The sequence below is a fragment of the Protopterus annectens genome, chromosome 4.part1 (genome assembly GCF_019279795.1).
Source record: "Protopterus annectens isolate FY-2018-M chromosome 4.part1, PAN1.0, whole genome shotgun sequence".
In the NCBI taxonomy this organism is placed as follows: Eukaryota; Metazoa; Chordata; order Ceratodontiformes; family Protopteridae; genus Protopterus; species Protopterus annectens.
The window spans coordinates 516546573-516572861 of NC_056734.1; the positions used below are offsets into that span (position 1 = coordinate 516546573).

The 26289-nt window shown below is 37.7% G+C and overlaps 1 protein-coding gene across 1 annotated transcript in view; it reads right to left on the minus strand.

The window, feature by feature from the left end:
• Positions 1–26289, minus strand: part of ANO7 (anoctamin 7) — a 1683969-nt gene that overhangs the window by 1193787 nt on the left and 463893 nt on the right. Inside the window, exon 5 of the mRNA XM_044070329.1 lies at positions 1484–1591. Within this exon, the coding sequence (XP_043926264.1) occupies positions 1484–1591 (108 nt within the window). The remainder of the gene's footprint in view (positions 1–1483; positions 1592–26289) is intronic.

The window sequence follows — 26289 nt, forward strand, 5'->3', positions numbered from 1 at the left end:
CAGCAGGAAAGTCATCCAAGAACTGTGTACATAAAAAGGCCCAGAATGGTAATGTAAATAAGAAAGCACTTGGCAGAAACGGTGACAGGATAAGGAAGAAAAACTGGTAACTAGTGGAATACCAGAGGGTCTAGTAATACAATTAATTCTGTTTATCATATTTTTGCTTGGTATCACATTAAACTGTGAAAATACAGATTAAACCATTTGTTGATGACACCAAGACTTAATCATGTAAAATGTAAAGTGGGTGGCCACCAGGTAGCTAGACCTTAACACACATAAATAAAGGGTTATGAACTTTGTCAGACAAAAATCCAAAGAAAAACTTCAAAGCTAAGGAACTAGCCCTAAGGAAGACAGGAGACAGCAACAATATGGAGGTTATAATTACTTTTAGGCTGAATCAAATAGTACACTGCAAAAGGGGTGAAGTCCACAGGATACTGGGATGCACCACTAGAGATAGGGATCTGAAAATAAGGTTAGTCTCTTTTGTACAAGAGGAATTAAAATTGAGTACACATATCCTGTTTTGGTAGCCATGAATAGAAACATAAGTTAGACTGGTCAAGAGTTACGAAAAAGATACAGATAAAGGGAGAGTTATAGTAGTAGCGGATACAGAATGCTTAGCATATAATTATTGTGGGGTACCAACAGAAAGAATATGATATATCACACTGTCTGTATACAAGTGGGGCTGCAAGATATGATGATAAAGGAGGAGAAAAGTGGCATCTGAAGGGATCACAATTCAGGACTGACATAAGAAAGTATTATTTAATGCAGAGAGCAGTAACCTGAAAAATACTGCCAGAGGCAGTGGTATATTGTAGGGCAATTGAAGGATGCAAAGATTTCTAAAAAATACAAAAGAAAATATTAGTGGAAGAAAGCACAGGAAAGATGCATACAGGCTAGCTGCTGTATTTTTCTATCTGCTTTGTCATATGTTTGTAAACACGAGATAGAGTAAATGTACATTACTTATCCAGTTCTGTAACAAAACTGAACTTGTACATGCTCTATTTAAGTTTTATTGACTATTGTAAAATGTGTCTGCCTGGTTTGCATTTAACTCCCCAATGTTCCTCTGGAAGTGTTGAAGGCTACATCTTCTTAAAATGTGCCCCACACAACTACTAAGCTTCTAAGCAGTGTCAGGGATCTCAAATTCTGAGAAGAATTAAGGACAGTCACATAGCATTTGTTAAAACTGCACAGTGTTCTTATTAACAGCTCATGCAAAAAAAGGTTAGTAAAATACAATGTCAAGAAATAAGGCCAAGCTCACTTATATGAAAGACAAAGTATACTACATAGATGCAAATCTGCTAGGCATATAAAGACTTTTGCCACAAAGTCTGTGAACTTTGCTTACAAAGATCAACTGACTGATAAAAGTGAATCTTTTGATCTAAATATTATAGTAAAGTAGCACTGATAATTCAAATGTTTTAAAGCCACAATAAACCCTCACCTGTAATGGAACACGCAAACTGAGTTCTTCTGCATAGTAACACTGAACATTCCATGGGGCACTCAGGAGCATGTAATGCACTTCTGTTTCTTTAGTCTGTGTCACATGCTGCAGAGAAGGGAAAACTGCAGTTAATAAGGGATTCATTCTTATTAAATACAGCACTGCAAAATTGTAGTCTTATTTTTTTAAGCAAGAAACATTTTTATTATATTAGCATTAATGAAATAGGCAATTATGCATTTATATAAATGAAAACAAACCATTTTGACACCTTTTTAGTTGCAAATGTTATACATCATGTATACTTTATCCAGCCATTGTCAAACATTACAAAGCTCATTCAATTGCTGCATTCCCTGAAAACCTCATTCCTCCTTCAAAACATTATTCTGCATGTACTGTTCCCACAGTTCCCATCTTTTCTATGTAATTAGCTCCTACCCTTTTCTAAAGATCCAGTTTCCAGTTGATTTATCTCTATTACATTATTCACTATTTCTTGTATAGTTGGTTTAGACTTTTATTTCCATTTTCGAGTAACTACTTTTTTGGCAGCCATCATAATTAAACTCAGCAAGGCCTTACTATGTCTAAGCAATTCTGGTTCGGTATCACAGCTCAAAAAACATTAAATTAGTTACGCCAATTTGCTCACTCAGTATTTCTGTTAGAGTAGTCTGCAAGGAATTTTTAGTCTGCCAACTCACTACACTCCCCAAAATATGTTCCTAATCATCTCTTTCTTCCTCATCACACCTCCAACATTTGCTATCTACTGAGAAAAAACTCTTTGAAGTTTACTTGGGATATAAAAATACCTATGCAAACACGTTTAAGCAAAGATCCTAAACCTTCAAGATTTTGTTGCATATTTGTGAGCCATACATAAATCCCCATTCTTTCTGAATTGCGTATCAAATCTCCCTTCCCAATCCTTTCTAAGCACCTCTGAGTGATTCCTATAGTTATCTAAAACTGCAGTCTTGTCGCTTTTTCTGCTACTACGTCATTTACATTTCACTCCTATTCCATACTGTCTAGTCCTCCTCCAACACCTAATACTTATGTAGGACTTTCTGTATGTCTGCAATCCCTTGTCGGCTGGATTCACAGTGTGGGGGGGGGGGGTCACTATCACTAGTGTACAGTCTATAAGGACATGAAATTCACTGTATTGGGAAGTAAGTCTTCCACTCAAATATGTTTTACCATAACCCAATCTAGCCACAGTGACAGAAAGTATGACAAACAATTCTGTGATCATACAAAACAATTTGTGTTTGGCTATAAGAAGTTGAGAAAATAACAGGAAACAGCAAACTCTTGAAAAAACACAAAAACAGCCACCGAGTAGTCTCTGAAACACCAAAACGAACTTTAATATAGTGAAGCGCTTTTCGTCTACCCAAATAGGCAGACTTCATCAGACAAACATATAAAAACAGTGTAACAACCTTTTTAAAGCCAAAAAGGCGCCAAATCCAAACCAATCGGCTCTTGTGCTTAATAAACCAGCATTAATTAGAAAATTTAAAGGTACATCACAAATATACTGATAAAAATGCTAAGAAGTTGTAAAAATATGAAATACATAAAAATACATACATATTCTACTACCCACATGGAAAAACAGTCCCAAACCTCATAAATTTCACTGTATTAAAATATGAAGAAAAAATAAAAAGAAAAAATAAATAGTATGTAATATATAAAATAATATATTAAGTCTTATCTACTTTATATAAAAATAAATACATTTGTTGCAATAAATAAGACATTTTAGATCACTAATCACATGTACAATAATAAAAAATTTAAAAAAATCATTAAGGAAAAGGAAAAAAAGCAAAAAAAGGGAAAAAAATCTACCAAAGCAGACTTTTCAACTTCAAAACACAAGACAAAGAAGTTATCTCATTAATACCAGGCAACGTATAGGAATTTAACCTAAGGTGCCATAACAATTCACACTTTTTTAACAACAACTGACAAGGTCCACCTTTACCATCTATAACTACCTCAAAAATTGAAAAGTGTTTGGCATTCGCAAATACAACAGAACTTAATGAACGAATGAAAAAGCCTCGCCAAACACTATGCGGTCATGAGACGCCTAGAAACAAACCTTCAGTACTTATCAAAAATACCATAAGCAGTAAGCCAAGAATAATCCAATGTTTAATGAAAACCGAATGGTTACAAGTTAAGCGCTTTCACCCGTTCCAAACACGGGCTTCATCAGAACTAAAATTTCATGAAAAACAGTTACCATTTAAATAACCTTTTTGGCGCCAAAACATTGGCTCTATTTAAAGTCAGAGAACGAACACATAGCTAAAACAAAGTAACTGTCAATGCATATTATTTAATTGATCAATGTTGACGTCCTAACTAAAAATATAAAAAATCATTAAATATGTAATATATGTAAAACAAACTCTCTAAACAATGAACGTTACTATTAGTGCATGTTAAGCAAAGGTTTTATAGAAATCAAATCATTGAGCCCTGTGGGGGTAGACGCATCTGTAAAGAACTGCCACCACAATTCCTTGTATGATAGCAGACCTTTATGGTCTCCCCCCTCAGATCTATCTTAATGGTGTCCAAGATAGCAAAGTTAAAATGATGGTCATCACCCCGATTTTTTATATGCCTAGCTGCGGTGGTGGTGCTGCGGTAGCGTTGTCGCCTCACAGCAAGACATCCTGTTCGATTCTCAGCTAAATCGTCTTCTGTGCGGAGACATGCATGAATGGGCGTACCTTCGTTGAAGGTTGTACGTTAGGGGTGGCAACTCAGTACGTAAAAATCTACTGCCAATCATTAGCGGACTGGAGTTCCGCTGTGGCGACCCCTAACTGGGAAAAGCCGAAAGATACAACAACATAGTGCATTTTTTTCATCCTTCTTTTTAATACAATATAAATGTGCATAAATTCACTTGTGGAGATGCCTTTTGGTCTTACCAATATAAAAACCAGAACAGGCACAACATTTGTCCAAATAAACAATAAATTTAGACTTACAATTTCCCTGTCTAAACCTGATTTGAGACCTACGAATGTTGTCTAATATTACTCCATCCACTTCATTTATGGTGTAACATAAATTGCAACTACCACATTTATTAGTATGTTTATTAGAAGGATTTTTGACAATGGGGCCTCCTTCTAAGTATTTTTTAATATTAGATCCCATTTTATTAACAAAAATGGGGCGAGGTCCTACAACATTCGCTACTTCATTGTCAGACAAAATAATGTTCCAATTAGTAGTCAGAATTTCTTTGATTTTAAATACATAACGGGCCATATTCCAAAACACAAGCTCTACTGTAATTCACTGCTGTATCCAAATGTCTGTCAGTATGCATAGGAATGATATCTCCTTGGTTACAGTTGTAACCTAATAAAGGGGTGTATTTTATTCCCCATTCTTTGATTACCTGCTTACTCACTTTAGACATCATTTTTAAGTCATAACCTCTATCTCTAAATAAGGATGTAATGAAAGTCACTTCCTTCAACATATCTGAGTGTAATGAAGTTATTCTAATGGCTCTGATTAATTGCCCCTTATAAATATTTCTTAATAGTTTTTTGGGATGATTGCTAGAATATTCCAAGTAGCTGTTTGAACATTTATTTTTCCTATCTATTCTAGACTGAAAATTCTTAACATCTTTGAAAACCCAAGTATCTAAGTATGCTAACCCCTCCTGACTATTGGAAGAAGTAAATTTCAAATAGTTGCTACTGGAATTAATGTAATCTAAGAATTTTTCAAGATTGTCTACACTACTATCCCATAGGATGTATATATCATCCAAAAAATGGGAATAGTACTTGATAGATTTGATAAATTCACTTTGGAGCACTATTGATTCCTCCCAATCCAGCATAATCAGGCTTGCAAAAATGGGGGCACAAGCTGCCTTCATTGCTACGCCCCTGGTTTGCCTAAAGTACTCACAATCATAATAAATGTAATTGTGTTCCAAGACTATACTCATCATTTCGATGATAAGACATGTTTTGTCCCAATCCAACTCTGCATATTTTCTAATGCTATTGGCAAAAGCAAGCAGTCCCTCCTCTTTGGGTATACAGGAGAATAGGTCGATTACATCGATGGTGACCAATAACAACTCATCATTATATAAGTTGATAGGATAATTTTTCAGGAATTCCCATGAATCCTTAACAAGGTGGGGAATTTTGCTGTAAATATGCTTCAACAAAGTATCCACAGCTGTTCCTAAAGGGAAGGTTTTAGATCTGCTTCCAGATATAATCGGTCAAAAGGGTGGATTATCTATGTTTTTGTGAATTTTGGGAATTCCTACCAAAGAAGCTGTCACCAGGTGTTCAACCTTTAAATAATTGTACGTGTCGGTAGTAATACGTTTATCAAGCAAAAATTCCTCAATATACATATCAATTCTCCTGTATGCCAGATTTAATTAATTTAAAGAGATGACCTCATAATTTCCCGATACATGTAGTATATCATACATTTTTGAGGCATACACCATATTATCATATATCACTATTCCTCCCCCTTTATCGGGTTTCATTACCCGAATGGTTCTATCATTCCTCATGTCTTTCAATATCTTTCTTTCATCTACCGATAAATTGGATTTGACCTTTTTGTCACCTGTAGTGTTCTGTAATTGATATATTTGCTTAGTGACTGATTTATCATAAACTAATATGGTTGGATTCATTAAAGGCATAAAACTACTCTTCTTTTTTAATAATTTAATGCCTGTGCTCTGATTCTGTATATTACTGTCCGAATTATGAAACATAATGGCCAAGTTCACTTTCCTTATGTATAATTTAATTTCACTTAAACAATCTACTAGTTTAAAATTTGTAGTCGGAATGTATTTCATACCTTTAGAAAATAGATGGAAATGAGAAGTGTTTAACGAAAGATCAGTATAATTATAAATATTAAAGTCCCTGAAGCTATTAACTACACCTTCTTTAATGATATTGTGGTCATTACCATAATTTTGTTTGTTAACCACATACTCACTTTTCTCTTTCTCTAATTTCTTGGGTGATTTTCGTACCACCCATTTCCCTGATTTCTTACATGTTGATGTGGATGCTGTTTTTTCCACTTTGCTCCCCATTTCCAATCCCTCTGTTGGCCCTTTTCCCCGCTGTTCCGAAAATGAGAATCCTTTCCTACTTGACTGTAATATTCAGTTGCTCCATCTGCATAAATGGTGTCATGGTTGGGGCTAGTACTGTTGCCCCAACCATATTCTCTACCCTTATCATACTGTTCTATATCCCTTTGTAACTTTTTATTTTTCCTGTTAAATGCTTTCTTAAAATTGGCCTCTGCCACATGAAATTGCTTAACATACAATTTTTCCCACTTCATAAATAGCAAGTCATTCAAAATTAACTAATTTAATTTTTCAACCTCCTGCATAATTCTTACTAATTTTTCATCATTATATTTTATCAACATTTGCATATACTGGATGCCACATTGATCAAAAAAAGTGTTAAAATCAGCTCTAATTTTGTCATTTAACTCCACACCCATAGGATATTTAAAAAATCTCAGTCCCACAGGAACAATTCGTGAGTTAATGCATTTCAAATTCAAATTTTTCAAATCTATCAAGTACTATTCCCATTTTTTGGATGATATATACATCCTATGGGATAGAAGTGTAGACAATCTTGAAAAATTCTTAGATTACATTAATTCCAGTAGCAACTATTTGAAATTTACTTCTTCCAATAGTCAGGACGGGTTAGCATACTTAGATACTTGGGTTTTCAAAGATGGTAAGAATTTTCAGTCTAGAATATATAGGAAAAATACATTTTCAAACAGCTACTTGGAATATTCTAGCAATCATCCCAAAAAAAACTATTAAGAAATATTTATAAGGGGCAATTAATCAGAGCCATTAGGATAACTTCATTACACTCAGATATGTTGAAGGAAGTGACTTTCATTACATCCTTATTTAGAGATAGAGTTTATGACTTAAAAATGATGTCTAAAGTGAGTAAGCAGGTAATCAAAGAATGGGGAATAAAATACACCCCTTTATTAGGTTACAACTGTAACCAAGGAGATATCATTCCTGTGCATACTGACAGACATTTGGATACAGCAGTGAATTACAGTAGAGCTTGTGTTTTGGAATATGGCCCGTATGTATTTAAAATCAAAGAAATTCTGACTACTAATTGGAACATTATTTTGTCTGACAATGAAGTAGCGAATGTTGTAGGACCTCACCCCATTTTTGTTAATAAAATGGGATCTAATATTAAAAAATACTTAGAAGGAGGCCCCATTGTCAAAAATCCTTCTAATAAACAAACTAATAAATGTGGTAGGTGCAATTTATGTTACATCATAAATGAAGTGGATGGAGTAATATTAGACAACATTCATAGGTCTCAAATCAGGTTTAGACAGGGAAATTGTAAGTCTAAATTTATTGTTTATTTGGCCAAATGTTGTGCCTGTTCTGGTTTTTATATTGGTAAGACCGAAAGGCATCTCCACAAGCGAATTTACGCACATTTATATTGTATTAAAAAGAAGGATGAAAAAAATACACTATATAGGCATATAAAAAATGGGGTGATGACCATCATTTTAAGTTTGCTATCTTGGACATCATTAAGATAGACCCGAGGGGGGGAGACCATAAAGTTCTGCTATCATACAAGGAATTGTGGTGGCAGTTGTTTACAAATACGTCTATCCCCCCTGGGCTCAATGATTTTATTTCTATAAAACCTTTGCTTAACATGTACTAATAGTAACGTTCATTGTTTAGAGAGTTTGTTTTACATATATTATATATTTGATTTTTTTTATATTTTTAGTTAGGTTAGGATGTCAACATTGATCAATTAAATAATATGCATTGACAGTTACTTTGTTTTAGCTATGTGTTCGTTCTGTGACTTTAAATAGAGCCAATGTTTTGGCGCCAAAAAGGTTATTTAAATGGTAACTGCTTTTTATGAAATTTTAGTTCTGATGAAGCCCGTGTTTGGAACAGGTGAAAGTGCTTAATTTGTAACCATTCGGTTTTCATTAAACATTGGATTATTTGCATTATCTTGGCTTACTGCTTATGGTATTTTTGATAAGTACTGAAGGTTTGTTTCCGGGCGTCTCATGACTGCATAGCATTTGGAGAGGCTTTTTCATTCTTTCATTTAGATCTATAACTACCTGATCAATAATTTTGAACAAAAAATGGTGGGTCGGGTACTCATTACAGTGTCTTGCCAGTGCATTAGTGTTGCTATTCTTCTTAATGTGGTAAATGTGTTTGTAAATCCTATCTTTAAGCTTCCTGTCAGTTTTTCCAACATAAAATGCTGGGCATGACTGACAGGAAGCTAAATAAACCACTGATTTAGAGTTACAGTTATATCTACCTCTAGCCTTATAAACATAGTCGTTGACTTCAAAACTAGTACCTGTGGCAATATACCTACAATAATTACAAGATTTACATTTGTAAGTACCCTCGATCCTGTGGGACTTCCTAATGTTGGTCTCCACTATGTTCTTCAAGTTCCTACCCTTCCTAAAAATTATAGTACGGTAGTTACCCACCTTTTCCACTAAGTCCCTTTCATGTAACAGTAAATTCCAGTTCCTTCTCAAAATATTACCAATCTCACCTGCTTCTGTACAAAAAGGTGTAATAAAACTCTTTTTAAAAAAATGGTTTGTCAGACTCATCTACATTGTCTAAAGGCAAATGGTGAAAAATGGGCAATTCAATACTGTTTACATCCCCTCCAGTTATACTTAAAGCTCTTCTAGATAGAATTGGCCTGTAAGTCCCACAAAGTCTTTTGTGCCGTACTTCACTTATCAATTTAAACACCAAACTTTCAGGATAACCCCTACTCAAAAACATATTTCTTAGCAAACTACATTCATCTTCAAAAGTATGAATCTCAGTTGTCATCCAAGCTGCCCTTACTAATTGGCCTTTTAAGACAGACCTTTTTTTTATGGAAAGGGTGACAAATGGTAAAATGTAAAAGGGTGTTTGAGTACGTAGGTTTCCTGTAAATCTTAGCCAAATATCTCTTTCCAAGCGTGTCTTTTTTCAGATCTACATCAAGAAAATTAATAGTGTCTTCGTGGAAGGTGTAAGTGAATCTGAGGAAGGGAGTACTATTATTCAAATACTCTACAAAAACCTTTGCTTCATTTTCATTACCTTCAAACATAATAAAGATATCATCCAAATACCTGTTGTATAACTTCACCTTCGTGTACACCTCTTTTTTGAAAATGTTCTCACATTCCCAATGTGACAACATTAAGTTAGCGCAGCTCACCCCACATGGGGAGTCCATCGCTACACCAAACACCTGTTTGTAAATTTCACTGTTGAACTTGACAAAATTACTATGAAAATAACATCCAGCATCTCCTGAATTAACCTAATTTCTTTACTGTCTGCCCCATTAAATAACAATTTTTCTGTTACATATTCTACACCTACATCACCTGGAATAGAAAAATATTGGTCAACGATGTCTATAGTTAAAAATGTTACATTGTCTTGGAACTCGAACCTGTCCACTGCTTTTAAAAAGGCCCAAGAGTCCTTACAGATTTGGTCTTCCATAACTACATACTTCTTTAAAACAGAGTCTACATACTTAGAACAAGCATATGTGATGGAGACTTTGCATTAACTAAGGCTCTCATAGGGGGATCCTGAAGGTTTTTGTGAAGTTTAGGTAACCCAAACAAGTTAGGTATTTTTGGGTTCAAGACCATCAAATAGTTGTAGATGTCCATACTAACCATGCCTTCAATCAACAAATGCCTGAAAAAGGAATACATTTTGTTATATACAGTGTTCATTTAGTTGACACTAGACATCATATAAATTTCACTGTCCAAGACTTTTAACATTCTAGTTTCATACTGGTCATTGTCAATAATCACCAGTCCTCCACCCTTGTCTACTTTTAACAAACGAACTGGCAATTATCTAACTAAGTTCAATGCTTCAGCCTCATTGCTAGTCATATTAGTAGGGCCAAGCTTCTTTCTCACCTTGTTCAAGTTCCTCAAGTCATATTTACACATATGTTCAAATAAGGACAGTGTTGGATGTAAAGGTGGGTTGAAAGTACTTGCCACCCCCAAAGAAGTGTCAAAGTGGTTTTCGCTGCCAAACATCAAAGCCAAGTTCAATTTTCGAGTGAAAAGTTTTAAATCAATTAAAACATCAGGCAAATTTAAATGGTTAGTCGGAACAAAAGTCAAACCCTTACCAAACACTTCACATAAGTCTTGGTCAATTGCAAAACTCGAAAAGTTGTACACCTTAAAGTCTCCACATTTATTCAATAGGATCACTGGCGTCTCTTTTACCTGTTGTATTTGTGACTCTCTTTTTTGCCTCTCGTATTGTACTGGTGCTGGTGATTTTGACTCCTGTTCGAAAAAAAATTTACATTGCTCACATTGTTATTACTGTTACCCCTTTTCACATTATTATTTGTGATGGGATCCCTTTCAACATCCTCACACCAGTCTTCCTTGAACAAATCAAGTTTGCTAACCCCAGGATCAACCACCACAGATGGTTTGGGACCAATGGCCATGTTACTCCTATTCTGTTCTGCACTTTGTGCAACAACACAACCAAAAAGGTTTTTTCCTTGTGACAGTGGTGGAGTTGGATAAGCAACTCCATTTTTGTAATCATTAATGTCCCTCCTTAACTACTTTAGTTTAACTTCTGTGTTCTTAGACAGCTGCTGTTCTATGGATGAAAAATAATTTTATACTCATATTGGTATCTTACAAAATATGTGTGCAATCTAATTTCATTATTCAACTCGGTAATGTCTTTAGTTAAAGTCTCAGTTGTAATACTGTAGTGTTTACACATAACATCCATCAACTCCGAACCATGTCTGTTAAAAAGTGCTATTAAATCATCATAAAAAACAGTCCCTGCCTCTAAACAAGAGGGATATTGCCAGGACCGTAACCCCTTGGGAACAACTCCCTGCTTTTTACATTCATCAAAATAACGTATCTCCAACTGAAACGTTTTTGCCTTTAAAGATTTTCGATCAAAATCTTTTAATTTAGCCATTAAAGACACACCTCCTCCAGCCCGACTATCCCTACCACGGTCAGCACAGTTATCACCAAAAGTCAGCTGTGCATTAAGGCACTCAGACACATTAGGGAGCCCAATAAGCGCCGAGGAGGTTTCAATGTTTGTCCCATTAGGCATTGAACTGCTGTTAAAATTCACATTAGGACCCGTAAAGTTAGTTGTTGTTATGTTCTTTTCAGAAACTAAACCAAATGTACCTGCAGCATTATTCTGTAAGTTCACAGTGTTCCTATGCCCTCTAGTAGTATTAGAGCCTGAAATAACCTTCTGTTTCATGACGGGGTTAATTTGAGACATAGAATCCATGCGGGTGGATAAAACATCCAACCTCTCGTTCATAGCTTGAATAAGTTGTGTTAAGTTACCCAAGTCATTTGATCCTGAAATCGGACTTAGAGAAGGTTGGCTAGATAAGTCAATCGAGGTGCCCAAGACTTTGTCAGTAGCCATAACTCAAACAAACTTGGGAAATCCACAGGAAACAGCAAACTCTTGAAAAACACAAAATCAGCCACTGCATAGTCTCTGAAACACCAAAACGAACTTTAATATAGTGAAGCACTTTTCGTCTACCCAAATAGGTAGACTTCATCAGACAAACATATAAAAACAGTGTAACAACCTTTTTAAAGCCAAAAAGGCACCAAATCCAAACCATTCGGCTCTTGAGCTTAATAAACCAGCATTAATTCGAAAATTTAAAGGTACATCACAAATATACTGATAAAAAATGCTAAGAAGTTGTAAAAATATGAAATACATAAAAATACATACATATTCTACCACCCACATGGAAAAACAGTCCCAGACCTCATAAGTTTCATTGTATTAAATGTGAAGAAAAAAATAAAAAGAAAAAATAAATAGTACGTAATATATAACATAATATATTATAGCAATAACCCATGCCTGGGTGTGGGTAATGCTGGATTTACCCACGGTTGGTGTGGTTTGGTCACGAGGGTGAAGCCCGAGTGGCCAAAGACAACTGTGGGTAAATCCAGCATTACCCACACCCAGAAGTGGGTTATTGCTATTATACAATGACATTATTTAAGAAAAAAATAACTACTTTTCTTAAATAATGACATTGTATAATGCCTCCATGCTGCCCTTCCGCAGCTGTCTGGTATTCTGTGGCAGTTCTGATGTACTGCGCATGCGTATACTTATGCAGTACATCAGAGCTGTGGGCAAAAGCAATGGAGAAAGCAATATCTCCATTGCTTTATAAAGCTAACATAGCGAGACAGATTGTAAAAAGCAACGGAGATCTTGCGTTCTCCGTTGCTGTAAAAAAAAAAAGAGTTATACTAATGGAAAAAGTCTGGGCGACCGGACCTTTTTCCATTACTATAACTCTGATTTACAACGTGCATGCTGACCAATTAGCGTGCACGTTTTGGAATATTAATGGGAGGGTCATTGTATAATAAGTCTTACCTACTTTATATAAAAATCAATACGTTTGTTGCAATAAATAAGAAACGTATTGATTTTTATATAAAGTACGTAAGACTTGATATATTATGTTATATATTACATACTATTTATTTTTTCTTTTTCTTTTTCTTTTTTCTTCACATTTTAACACAATGAAATTTACACGAGTCCAAAAATGAAAAACTTGCTTTAAAACTGATTTAATGAAATTAATTTTTCTATCCATTCTACTCCGTTCGAATCAGAATGGATGGAAAAACTCCAGAAATGATTGGTTCATATTATATCTATTTCATCTTCATTGGATGAGCAATCACAGTTACTTTTTATTTAAGCGAATGACTGTCCCACATTTTATTATGATCTGAGGAAGAATAACTCGAAAGCGCTTATCGTTTGACAAAAAGGACTTTGTATACTTGCCTTTTATTCCTATTTTTTATTTCATTAAATCAGTTTTAAAGCAAGTTTTTCATTTTTGGACTCATTTTGAGAGTAACTGGAATTGAAAGAAAACGCTAGCCTTGGTGGACTAACTGTCATTGTTTTGCCATTACTTTTCATTAGACAGTTCACCACAGCAGAAGGGAAAATTTTTTCTTTGGATTTATCCTGAAAGTTTGGTGTTTGAATTGATAAGTGAAGTATGGCACAAAAGACCTTGTGGGACTTACAGGCCAATTATGTCTAGAAGAGCTCTAAGTATTAACGGAGGGGATGTAAATTGTATTGAATTGCCCATTTTTCACCATTTTGCCTTTGGACATGTAGATGAGTCTGACAAACCATTTTTTTAAAAAGAGTTTTATTACACCTTTTTGTACAGAAGCAGGTGAGATTGGTAATATTTTGAGAAGGAACTGGAATTTACTGTTACATGAAAGGGACTTAGTGGAAAAGGTGGGTAACTACCGTACTATAATTTTTAGGAAGGGTAGGAACTTGAAGAACATAGTGGAGACCAACATTGGGAAGTCCCACAGGAGTGAGGGTACTTACAAATGTTAATCTTGTAATTATTGTAGGTATATTGCCACACGTACTAGTTTCGTAGTTAACGACTATGTTTATAAGGTTAGAGGCAGATATAACTGTAACTCTAAATCAGTGGTTTATTTAGCTTCCTGTTAGTCATGCCCAGCATTTTATGTTGGAAAAACTGACAGGAAGTTTAAAGAAAGGATTTACGAACACATTTACCACATTAAGAAGAATAGCAACACTAATGCACTGGCAAGACACTGTAATGAGTACCCGACACACCATTTTTTGTTCAAAATTATTGATCAGGTAGTTGTAGATGGTAAAGGTGGTCCTTGCCAGTTGTTGTTAGAAAAGTGTGAATTGTTATGGCAGCTTAGGTTAAATTCCTATACCTTGCCTGGTATTAATGAGATTACTTCTTTGTCTTGTGTTTTGAAGTTGAAAAGTCTGCTTCGGTAGATTTTTTCCTTTTTTTCTTTTCCTTAATAATTTTTTAATTTTTTATTATTGTACATATGATTAATATCTTATTTATTGCAACAAACTTATTGATTTTTATATAAAGTAGGTAACACTTAATATGTTAAATATTACATATTATTTATTTTTTCTTTTTATTTTTTCTTCACATTTTAATACAATGACATTTATGCGGATGGGACTGTTTTTCCATGTGTGTGGTAGAATATGTATGTATTTTAAGTATTTTTATGTATTTCATATTTTTACAACTTTTTAGCATTTTCTATCAGTATATTTGTAATGTTCCTTTAAATTTTCTAATTAATGCTGGTTTATTAAGCACAAAAGCCGATTGGTTTGGATTTGGCGTCTTTTTGGCTTTAAAAAGGTTGTTACACTGTTTTATATGCTTGTGTGATGAAGTCTACCTATTTGGGTAGACGAAAAGCACTTCACTATATTAAAGTTCGTTTTGGTGTTTCAGAGACTACTCTGTGGCTGTTTTTGTGGCTATAAAGAGCCAGATCATGGTCAAATGGGGCTCAAGCAGGGCAATGCCCCCCCCGCAGCCATTCACTGTCCCATTACTTGGCTATCGCTCCCCATTTACCATAAGCACTGTTCAAACCTCTCGGTGTACATACTATTTTCTTCTTTACTTCTACAATGATTACAGATGTTTGGATTTAATTTAAAACTTTTATTTCAAATATTATAGCACTAACACTGATAAGCATTTGCTAAACAAAACAATACAGTCTAACAATGAAAATAGACTTAGCATGAGCAACAGTAAGCATCTCTGCCCTTGAAACTCATATTCATTGAAACTGCACTGAAACCGACATTCATTGAAAATGTACTGGCCAGTGGCAGATTAAATGTACCCTTGGGCTTTTTTAAAACCATGCACATTTCAAACCATACACAAACAACATGCACCTTGAACACATTTTTAGGACCATGCATAAATGCATATGTTCTTTGATTCAACTTTCTGATTGTATTAAATTATATTCCTTGTTTAATACCTAACATACTCACTACTCTGTTGTAACTGATAGAATGCAACTGCTGCAGCCAATATTTTCTGGATGCTGTATGATCTCTCTGGGCCTTTAATTTGTGCTGCTGATCCTATAGGACATATAAACTGTTTAAACTGCATTAATGCTACTTTGTTTTTAACTTATCGAGACTGCTCTGGTATTTCTAAGATGGATTATCTTTAACCGTTTTTAGACCACTTTGCAATGCATGTTATATTAACACTGCTTCTCCCCCTTTGTATTCAGTCTGCCTAGATTCTCTTCTCCCCTACTGGCTGCCTTCCATCTCATCTATGTGCTACCCAAATCCATCCATACTAACTGAGAAATTGCATTGCTAAGCCTGGAAGCTCTCCTGGGTGGTTCTAGACTTCACAACATGTTCAGATGATTTTTAAAAGTGTGTTTCACTATCTCTGATAATACAAGTGTTAAGCAGTGTGCACAACTCACTGGGATGGTATCCCTGGGTCCCCCCACACGTCTACTACCGTATTTAGCTCTTTAATTACTTTATTCACCTCTCAGCTACAGTAATACGGCAAAGCTAGTTATTCTATCTGTCGCTAATATAGTTCCTATTTAAGTGCTAGAACTACATATTATAGACCTTCCTTACATACAAATAGTACTTACTTTCTCAGTGGCATAATTAACTATTTTAGACCTTATTTTTCTCAGTGGCATAATTAACTATTTTAGACCTTATTTTAGCAGACACTTCCCATTAGAACATAGGTGGGTACCTTAACATTTACTTACAGTTTTTTGAAAGGAATTCAGTAGTGCTTCTGATTGTTCCTGTTGTCACAATCATCCCTGACTAGGTTCGTCATGCTCCGTTTGCCCTCGCTCCACTCAGGCTCACTCCACTCCCCTGCCTTACTCCCATTTTCCACCCACCCCCTCTACATTTACATTTATATCCAACAAAAAAGAAGTTATGTGCTCACCATAATGTTCCATGTTTGTAGTCCATCTCGCACTTCATTCTTACACATGGGTTCAGAGCCGATCCTCGGCTCTGACTCATCCGATTACAAAGCTCAAAGACTGTTAGTTGGCTCGTGGCAAGGTAGGTATCCCATAGTGCACTGGTACAATCCCCAGATCTTGTTTGCTGCTAACTATAAAGACATAGAAAAGGTTATCCAAAAAGATCAACAATAGTGAAAGGTCTCCACCCTTCAAAAGGCAGCACTATCCTGTCTCCAGATCCTTCCAGGATGGGCATAGGTGGGTGGGTTCGTAAGAAGGAAGGATGAGATGGACTACAAACATGGAACATTATGGTGAGTACATAACCTCTTTATGTTATGTAGTCCTACACATGGGACAGCATCCCTAGCACCTTTTTCTGGGGTGGCTCACGGGAATATACTTATGAGTACCGTGGAACCAAAGGAGGCTCTACCCCTGGAGGTCCAATCCAGTTTGTAATGAGTAACAAAGGTATGAGGGGTAGCCCAAGTTGCTGCTGTATAAATACTGTCAATTGGAACTCTGGCTTGAAAGGCAGCAGATGTGGACAGGGATTTTGTGGAATGAGGCTTAATCTTGAACGGGAGGATTTTTCCACTGGAGGAGTAAATAAAGGAAATAGAGTTCGAAATCCAATGGGATAGAGTCATTTTAGAGACTGGCAGACCTATTCTAGACTCAGAAAAGGACACAAACAATTGATCTGATTTTCTAAGTTCCTTAGTCCTATAAAGGTAGAACCATAACTGCCTGTGAACATTAAGTTGATGAAATTTATATTCTTCAGTGTTGAAATGATTAGGGAAAAATACAGGCAGTTTGATCGTTTGGCTCAAATTAGTCTGAGAGCAAACTTTAAGGATAAAGGAAGGATTTGTACGAAAGGAAACTCTATCTTTGTGGAAAATCAAATAAGGAGGCTTGATTGACAGTGCTTGTAACTCAAATAACTGTCTAGCTGATGTGATAGCTACTTGAAACAAAGTCTTCCAAGACATAAACTTCAATTGACAAGAATGTGCAGGCTCAAAAGGCGGGGAAGTTAGTTTGGACAGAATTAAATTTAGATCCCAAGGAGGTACAGGTTCCTGAAAGGGAGGTCTCAGCAAAGTAGCACCTTTAAGGAAGGTTTTACATAATCTGTGGGACATCAGATTAGGCTCATGTTGTCCCAAATGAAAATTAGATATCGCTGCCAGTTGGACCCTAATTGTGGCAGCAGCTGATCCCTGATGGAAAAGTTCAGACAAAAATTCTAACACCACAGGGATGGATGCTGTGTAAGGATCTACATTTTGTTTCTTTTGCCCAGATGGAAAATCTTCTCCATTTGCTAGTGTATAACTGGAAGGTTTGTGCGAAGACGTAAGGATATGGGTCACAGCAGGTGAAAATTCATGAAGCCTGACTAGAGATGGAAGAGGAACAGCCACACTGTCAAGTTAAGGGTGTGGAGGCAGGGGTGAATACAGCCTGATGTGTGTCAAGAGGTCTGGAACTGGGTCCAGAGTCCATGGATTGTCTAGTAGATGAGGCCCAAGAAAGGGGAAACAAATCTGACGAGGCCAGTAAGGAGTGATGAGAATCATTTTACTTCCCAAGAACTTTGCTTTCTGGATCACTTTGGATATGAGCGGAAAGGGAGGGAATGCATAAAGGAGTCCCAGGGGCCAATCGTGAACAAGTGCATCTCTCGGTGACTCCCACGGAGGGGAGATAAGGGAGAAGTAGCTGCTGCATTTGGCATTGATCAGGCTGGCAAAGAGATCACAGCAAGGCTGTAACCATTTGCGGAAGATCTGTTCCACTACTTTTTTATTTAGAGATCACTCGTGAGGCATTAATATTGCCCTGCTGAGCTTGTCGGCTATCACATTGGTTGTCCCCGGGATATGTGTTGCTACTAGAAAGCGTTGGGAAGATATCACCCACTTCCAAACATGAAGAGCCTCTCAACAAAGGGGGTAAGATCTGGTTCCTCCTTGTTTGTTTAGATACCATATCACCGACATATTGTCTGGGTTGTTATCGTCCCCAAGGGAAGAGAGTCATGAAGTGCTTGCAACCCTAGAAGCACTGCTCTCATCTCTAGGACACTGATATGCAGGTGAGCCTTGTGATCTTGCCATGTGCCTTGGACAGTCCTGCCTAGATAATGCCTCCCCCACCCTATCTGTGAGGCATCCGTGGTCACAGTGGCAACGGGTTGGCGAGGGAGGAATGGAGTGCCTGTTTGTAATAAAATCTCTCAACTTCATGCCCTTTTAGATGTTAATCATTTTGATATCCTATGCCTATCAGAAACATGGCTAAAACCTACCATTAAGGATAACGAAATTACCCCGCCTGGGTATAATATCCTCAGAGTAGACCGTAACACCAAAAGGGAGGAGGTGTAGCAATTCTCTTCAAAGCACAACTTCAAATTAGTATAACAAATCTGAACCTTCCTCTAGGGCAGAATGCAGAAGTAATCACCTCAAAATTACAAATTAGCCCTAATAAAGCTATTAACATAATTTGTGTATATCTCCCCCCAGGAAATAACACTGACACATTAGAATGTATCCTTAGCTACCTGTCTAACAACCTCCCCCAAGAAACACTAGTTCTAGGTGACTTTAACATTGATTGGAATTCTTGTAATAGCATAAATCCCACATCCCACATAAACCTATATGCTTTTGCTCAACTCATTAACTGTCCAACCAGAACTGATAAATACAACAACCATGAATCCATCCTAGACTGGATTCTGATTAATACACCTCAACAAACCTACCAGTCTGGTACCCTTCCCGATGATCTAAGCGACCATTCTTTAACCTATGTCATTAGACATAAAACCAACTTAACTTTACCTAACACCTTTAGAACACTTCGAACAAAAAAACATTTTAACCCTGAACATTTTCAAGCTGATCTGAAACAAACAAACTGGTCCTCACTAAAATATCTCCCACTTAATGAAGCAGTAGAATACTTTAACTCTACGTTCTTATCAATTCTAGACCAACATGCCCCAACACGAACCATCAGAACTAAAACAAAAATAGCACCCTGGCTAACTAATAATACTAGGCATAAAATCATTCTTAGAAATAAATCTTGGTCTAAATGGCGAACCACTAAAAATCTAACTGACCGCCAAAATTTTAGAGAGCTTAGAAACAACACTAAAAGATCTATCCTAACAGACAAAAAGAACTATTACCTCCAGCTACAGCATACCACTAATAAAGAACCTAAAAAATTCTGGGCCAGTATTAACAATCTTCTATCTCCAGGTCACTCCATTTCACCTAATCCCCAGGACTCTAACCCAGATAACCCTAAACAAACAGCAAATGATTTCAACTTGTTCTTCACAAATACTATCAAAACACTTGCTAGTCATTTATCTCCTGATACGTCAAACCTACTTCCACCTATATCAAATCCACCTCCTACCCTCCACTTACAACCTGTCTCTACCTCCTTCATCACATCACTGCTCCAAAAATTAAAACCAACCACTCCCTCTGCAGACAAACTGCCTGCTGAATTCCTGCAGGTAGTTGCCAAAGCCTTAAGCTACCCTATTTCCATCCTAATTAACAGATCTATAAAGGAAGGAATCTTCCCCTCTCTCTGGAAGATATCTCATATCATCCCACTACATAAAGGGGCAGCTCAAATGAGTTTTCCAATTTTCGACCAATAGCTCTACTCTCACCACTCGCAAAAATTATGGAAAAATGTATTCACAAACAAATACTAAATCACCTTCTTAACAACAACCTACTCTCTAACTGTCAGCATGGTTTCAGACCCTCACACAGTACCACTACAGCTTTACTCTCCTTCACTGACTCCATTAACACTAACCGTAACAACAACTACTTATCATCCTCAGTCTTCATCGATCTATCCAAAGCGTTTGATATGGCGAATCACAAACTTTTACTACATATTCTCAAATATCTTGCTCTTGAACAGCTAGCCTTATCCTGGTTTGAATCTTACCTAGAAAATCGTCAGCAGGCAGTACTTTGGAAAAACTCACTTTCAAATCTTCTACCTATCTCCATAGGCGTACCCCAAGGCTCAATCCTAGGTCCTTTACTATTTTCAATTTTTATCAATGACCTTCAATCTGCTATTCCTCATGCTACCTGTATTCAATACGCAGATGATTCTACTATAATCTGTACTGCTAACTCTCATACAGAACTCCAGTCACTTACTCAAAAAGCTTTTAACACTGTAGAACAATGGTTCTCTGACCGCTGTCTACTCCTTAACCCCAAGAAAACCAAACTGTTACTTTTTTCACCTACTCGCAAATTGACTCCACCACACTTTACTCTTACATCCTCTGACAGAACACTCATTTCTCCTGACTTAACCACAAAACTATTAGGAATAACTATTGATAATAACCTCAACTTTGATTCTCACATCAACAACACCATAAAATTAGTAAATAAAAAATAGGATCCCTTTACAGAATAAAACCTTTCCTAACACCTACAGCAAGACCTATCATTGCTAGGTCTCACCTAATTTCTACTCTTCTCTATGCTTGTCCCATTTACACTAATCTTTCCAAAAACAACATGAAGAAACTTGAAACATCCTATCATAACATAGCTCGATTTGCTGTAGGATCTCCTTTTCAAACTCATCACTGCCAGAACCTAAAAGAATTAGGCTGGCTTGAACTTCCTAACCAACTTGTTCTTCAACAAATCTTAATAGCTTATAAGATTCTATATCAGCCAACCAATACACCAATACTCTCTAGCCTTATTTCTCCATACAACAACCTGAAACAACTTCGCTCTGCTAACAAACTCCTGATTAATATTAGTAAATCTCACAATCATGCAGGTGACTGTTTATTCTCCAACTCTGTTGGAAAAACATGGAATAATCTACCCTCTGATATCACTTCTTTAACCTCTTTCCAACTTTTTAAAAATCAACTAAAAATTCATCTCAATAAACATTGGCTTTGCTCCTGCACTAATCCAGACTAATGCTCACTCTGCTCCTGCACTAATCCAGACTAATGCTCACTCAAAAAAAAAAAAAAAAAAAAAAAAATATTAAATTCTCGTATCTTATTTTATCTTTTTAAATCATCTGTTTAAATTGCTTTGTTTCTCATGTAATATTTTTATGCCTTTTGTGAACTTGTACAACTTATGGAGCTTTTCTCCCCGGGCCTCTACTGAAAATGGACATATATCCAGTTGGACTAGCCCGGTCAACAAATGTAAAATAAAATAAAATAAATAAAATTGTCAGCTGATCGGGCTGAATCCACCAACGAAGGTCCTTTTTGCAAGACTCTGTTATGAGGATATAGTGAGATAGAGGCAGTTGTTGGAGAGATCACTGCGAAAAAAGCAGCCATTGAAGAATTCACATATGCAATCTGGCTAGTGAGATTAGATTTAAGGTAGAGGCCATGGTCCCTAAGAGTTTCAGCACTGTCTTTACCTTGACTTTCTGTACAGGAAGCAAACTGTGAATTTGTTGACTGAGGTTTTGAATTCTGTCTGCAGGGAGATGAGCTAGCATGGTGACTGTGTCTCTTTCTGCATCTATAAAAGTCACAAACTGAGAGGGCGATAAGGCAGACTTTTAACAATTTATTGTAATTTCCAGCTGGAAACAGAGCTGGATGGTGGAATCTCTGGCTTGTAGGAGTAGGTGTCTGGTGGTGGCGGTCAGGAGCCAGTCGTCCAGGTATGGAAACACTTGGAATCCATGACGTCTCAGGTGAGCTTTCACTACCGCCATACATTTGGTGAACACCCTGGGGGCTGTTGTGCGACCAAAGGGCAGAGCACGAAATTGGTAATGACTGACTCCTAGATGCTCTGTCCATTTTTATATGGTAGTACGCATCTTGGAGGTCTATGGAGCACATCCAATTGTCTTTCCCTAACACAGGGAGCATAGACTGCAGTGTCAGCATCCGGAACTTGGCCTTCTTTACGGATTTGTTTAGTTTGTTGAGGTCCAATATAGGCCTCCAGTCCCCTGTTCATTTTGGCACTAAAAAGAATCTGGAGTACGTTCCGAATCCTATCTGGTCTGTAGGGACGGTTTGGATGACTCTCTTTGACAGCAACTTTTGAACTTCTACAGTTGCTTGATCCCTGTGATTGGGTGGAACATCTGAGATCTTCTTGGGAGTGTGGGGTGGAAGAAAAAAGGGTATGGAGTATCCTCTGGTGATTATTCTTTGTACCCATTTGTCTTGGGTGATATTTAGCCAGGCTTCTGGATACAAAGATAAGCGACCCCCAACTAACTCCAGAGAAGCACAGCTGGGCCCCACACCAGGAGTGCTGATAGGGATGGACTCAAAAGGAATCGTGGCCACCCTGGTTTTGCGAACCCCCCCCCACCTCTAGGGTGACGTCTACCATTAGCTCCTCCTCCTCTACCTCTGAAGGAGGAGGAATCATCTCGTGCATTCGGGAAAAATCTCTGGGACTTCTTGAACCACATTTTACCACCTCTCTGATCCTTGGGATATGGTCTAGAAAGGACAGTAAAACGTACTCCCACAGCAGAGAGAATTTTCCCTTCTTGTTCGCACCTGGTGAGTATATCTTTTACCTTGGGCCAAACAGAGAGGAACTGTCAAAGGGGGTGTTGGTAAAGGTAGACTTGAAAGGCTCCGCAAAATTGCATAAGCACATCTAGGAGTGTCTCCTAAGGGAAACTCCTGAACCCGTTGCCCTACTTTCTCCGTCAGCTGCATAGAAGATCAGCCTCATGAAGGAGTTCACAATGGAATTTAAGGTGGACAACTGAGCAGTCACCTTCTCAGGGACTCCTTCAGTAGATGTACCTTGAAGAGTATCTCCTAGCTCCTTGAGTAGATCTCTCTGAAGCCTAGTAAAATGTGTGAGATAGTTCAGAGATCTGAGGGTAAAAGCCGCTGAAGAGAAGATATGCTTCCAGTATCTATCCATCATTCCAGACTCCTTGTTCGGTGGATGGACAGATGAAAAAGTCTCCGCTAGTTCCTTCATAGTGGCCGCTGCCACCACCATGGCATCTACAGTCATGCCCTTGGTCAAAAACTCTTTTTCTTTTGGGGCCAAGAGAAATTTGTTGGGTCTTCTGGGGACTGGCTCCATGTCATCAGGAGTTTCCCACATCTTTCGACTAACTAGGTCCATGAGTTCATTAAAAGGTGGAGACACCCAAGAGGCTGAAGGTTGAGACCGGAAAGCATTCAGGTACACTGACTCCTCATCAGAAGGGGTGACAGTGGGCCAGCCGCCTCTCTGCTTTAGGATCTCTAAGATGTCTATAAAGGAGTCATCATCAGAGGATGACTTGGGGGACCCTTCTGACTCCTTAAGGTCACTGTCTGAGGTGATGGACTCATCCGGAGAGTCTACATGCTTCCTCTTGCATGTCCTCTTCTAAAGGGGCTCCTCAGAAGGGTATTCTGGGGAGGTCTTGGAAGACTGGGAGCCACCCAATGGGTGCTCCTGAGGCTGTGGGCCTCTGCTGCCAAGTCAGAGAGAATGTGCTGAAACAGAGGTCAGTGCTTGAAGGGGAGGAGTATTGGTACCCTTGCGCAGAGCTGATGACCGAGACAGCATGCTCCTCATCATCTCTAATGCAGATGTCTCCAGCTTTGAAGACAGCCCCAGTTCCGAGGAAATGGAGGTAGACCTCGGCTCCAGAGCGATCGACTCTTAGATGGATGTAGGGTCCAAGCTCACCCTAGCCGGCACACTGAGAGGTAGACCCGGTACCAAGTGACCCTGTCAGGGCCAACCAGTGAGCTTCAGCTCCCAGACACCACGGACAGCACCCAGGGTGTCAGAGTGGAACTCGGCTCCAAGACAGCCACAAGGGGAGCCGGAACTGAGTGCTCCACAACAAGCAGCACCAAAATCTCCAGCTCCAAAGGCCCAACTCAGCTCGGAGGAGGAACCACAACAGGGAGAATGGACTCAGATGGCTCCGGAACCAACTGGGTAGGAGCCAACAACAATTTTGGCAAAGCACACGACTTCAAGTGTCTAAGCACTACTCTCTCTGCATCCTCTTCTGAAAGGCTCTTGGAGGATCTGGATGACAGGGTAGGCGACCTGGTTCTCTGTAAAATGGAGATCGTAAAGTTGGGGAGACTGGCAAAAGATTTCTGGACCATCTTCAATGCAATTTTTCAGTAAAGGCTTGGGGCCGACACTGTAGTGTCAACATCGACCACCTCGAACGGCTCCGTGCACAGTGGAGCCGAAGAGGTAGAAGCTTTATCCAGTTTTAATGTTTTCTGAGGAGGTTCAGACAAAACAGTCGGTGCCGGAGAATGTCTCTTGGCCGACTTGACCTTCTCTTTTCTAGATGAATGAGACTTTGAAGATGAAGAAGAGCTTGCTAAGTCTTCCTCGAAGGAAGGCTTGAGGAGACCTTTCAGAATTAACTTGTTCTTTTGCTCCTAGAGAAATCTGGAACTAAAGGAGTGACAGAAAGAACAAGTTTCCTGCAGGTGAATGGCTCCAAGGCAATAAACGCAATTAATATGACCATCTGTAATTGACATTTTTTGGGAGCACTTAAGGCCCTTTTTAAAACCTGAACGTTTATGGTCTTTGGACTCTTTTGACATGGCTATAAGAGCTCTATGAAACATTAAGAAGGACAAGGTCCTCTAATTTAAACGGGCCTCACCCTAAGAGAGATACACACCCAAAACAATGAGGACTAGGTCCTCTAACTTAAACATGCCTAGCTCTGTTAGAAAGATTCAAAGTTAAACAGAGGACTAGATCCTCTAACTTAAACGGACCTACCTGCGGAAAGGAGGCAGAAGCTAAGCCGGAAAAAACAGAATGTTAAGCAACAGGCAAAGTATGAAAAGGCAAACAACACTGCACACAATTATTGATCTATAAAAATGTGAAAAACAAGGTCCTAACACAAACGCAGACCTATGGAAATATTAACTGTATCAGAAACTAGCACACGGGATACCACACAGAGAACAACAAGGGCCCAATGGCCAACAAGTTCTCAAAAAATTAAGTAAATAGCAACAAACACATCTGTAAACTACCTATGAGATAACTATCACTAATATTAAGTATAACTAGCTATATATATATATATATATATATATATATATATATATATATATATATGGGTTCATGTCAGTACATCGACAAGTCGGAAGATCGACATTCAATCCACCGACACATGAAATAATCGAAACTGCAAACACTGACATTTAACAGGTAAGAGTTTTAATTTCACTAATCATGCCTACCATGTTTTAGTAAGTGTGGCAGTGTTATGCATGTGTGGTAGGCATGATTAGCGAAATGTAAACCTCTTACCTGTTAAATGTCCGTGTTTGCGGTTTCGATTATTTCATGTGTCGGTAGAGTGAATGTCGATCTTCCGACTTGTCGATGTACTGACATGAACCCATCTATATATATATATATATATATATATATATATATATATATATATATATATCAAGAAATATCAGTAAAATACAAGTAATAAAGAAAATGTTTTCAACTTAGCCACGGCCAAGCAAGAAGCACTTCTGAACTCGTAGACGCAGCAAACAAGATCTGGGGATTGTACCAGTACACTATGGGATGCCGACCTTGTCACGAGCCAACTAAGAGACTCTGAGCTTTGTAATCAGCCGAGTGAACCCATGTTTA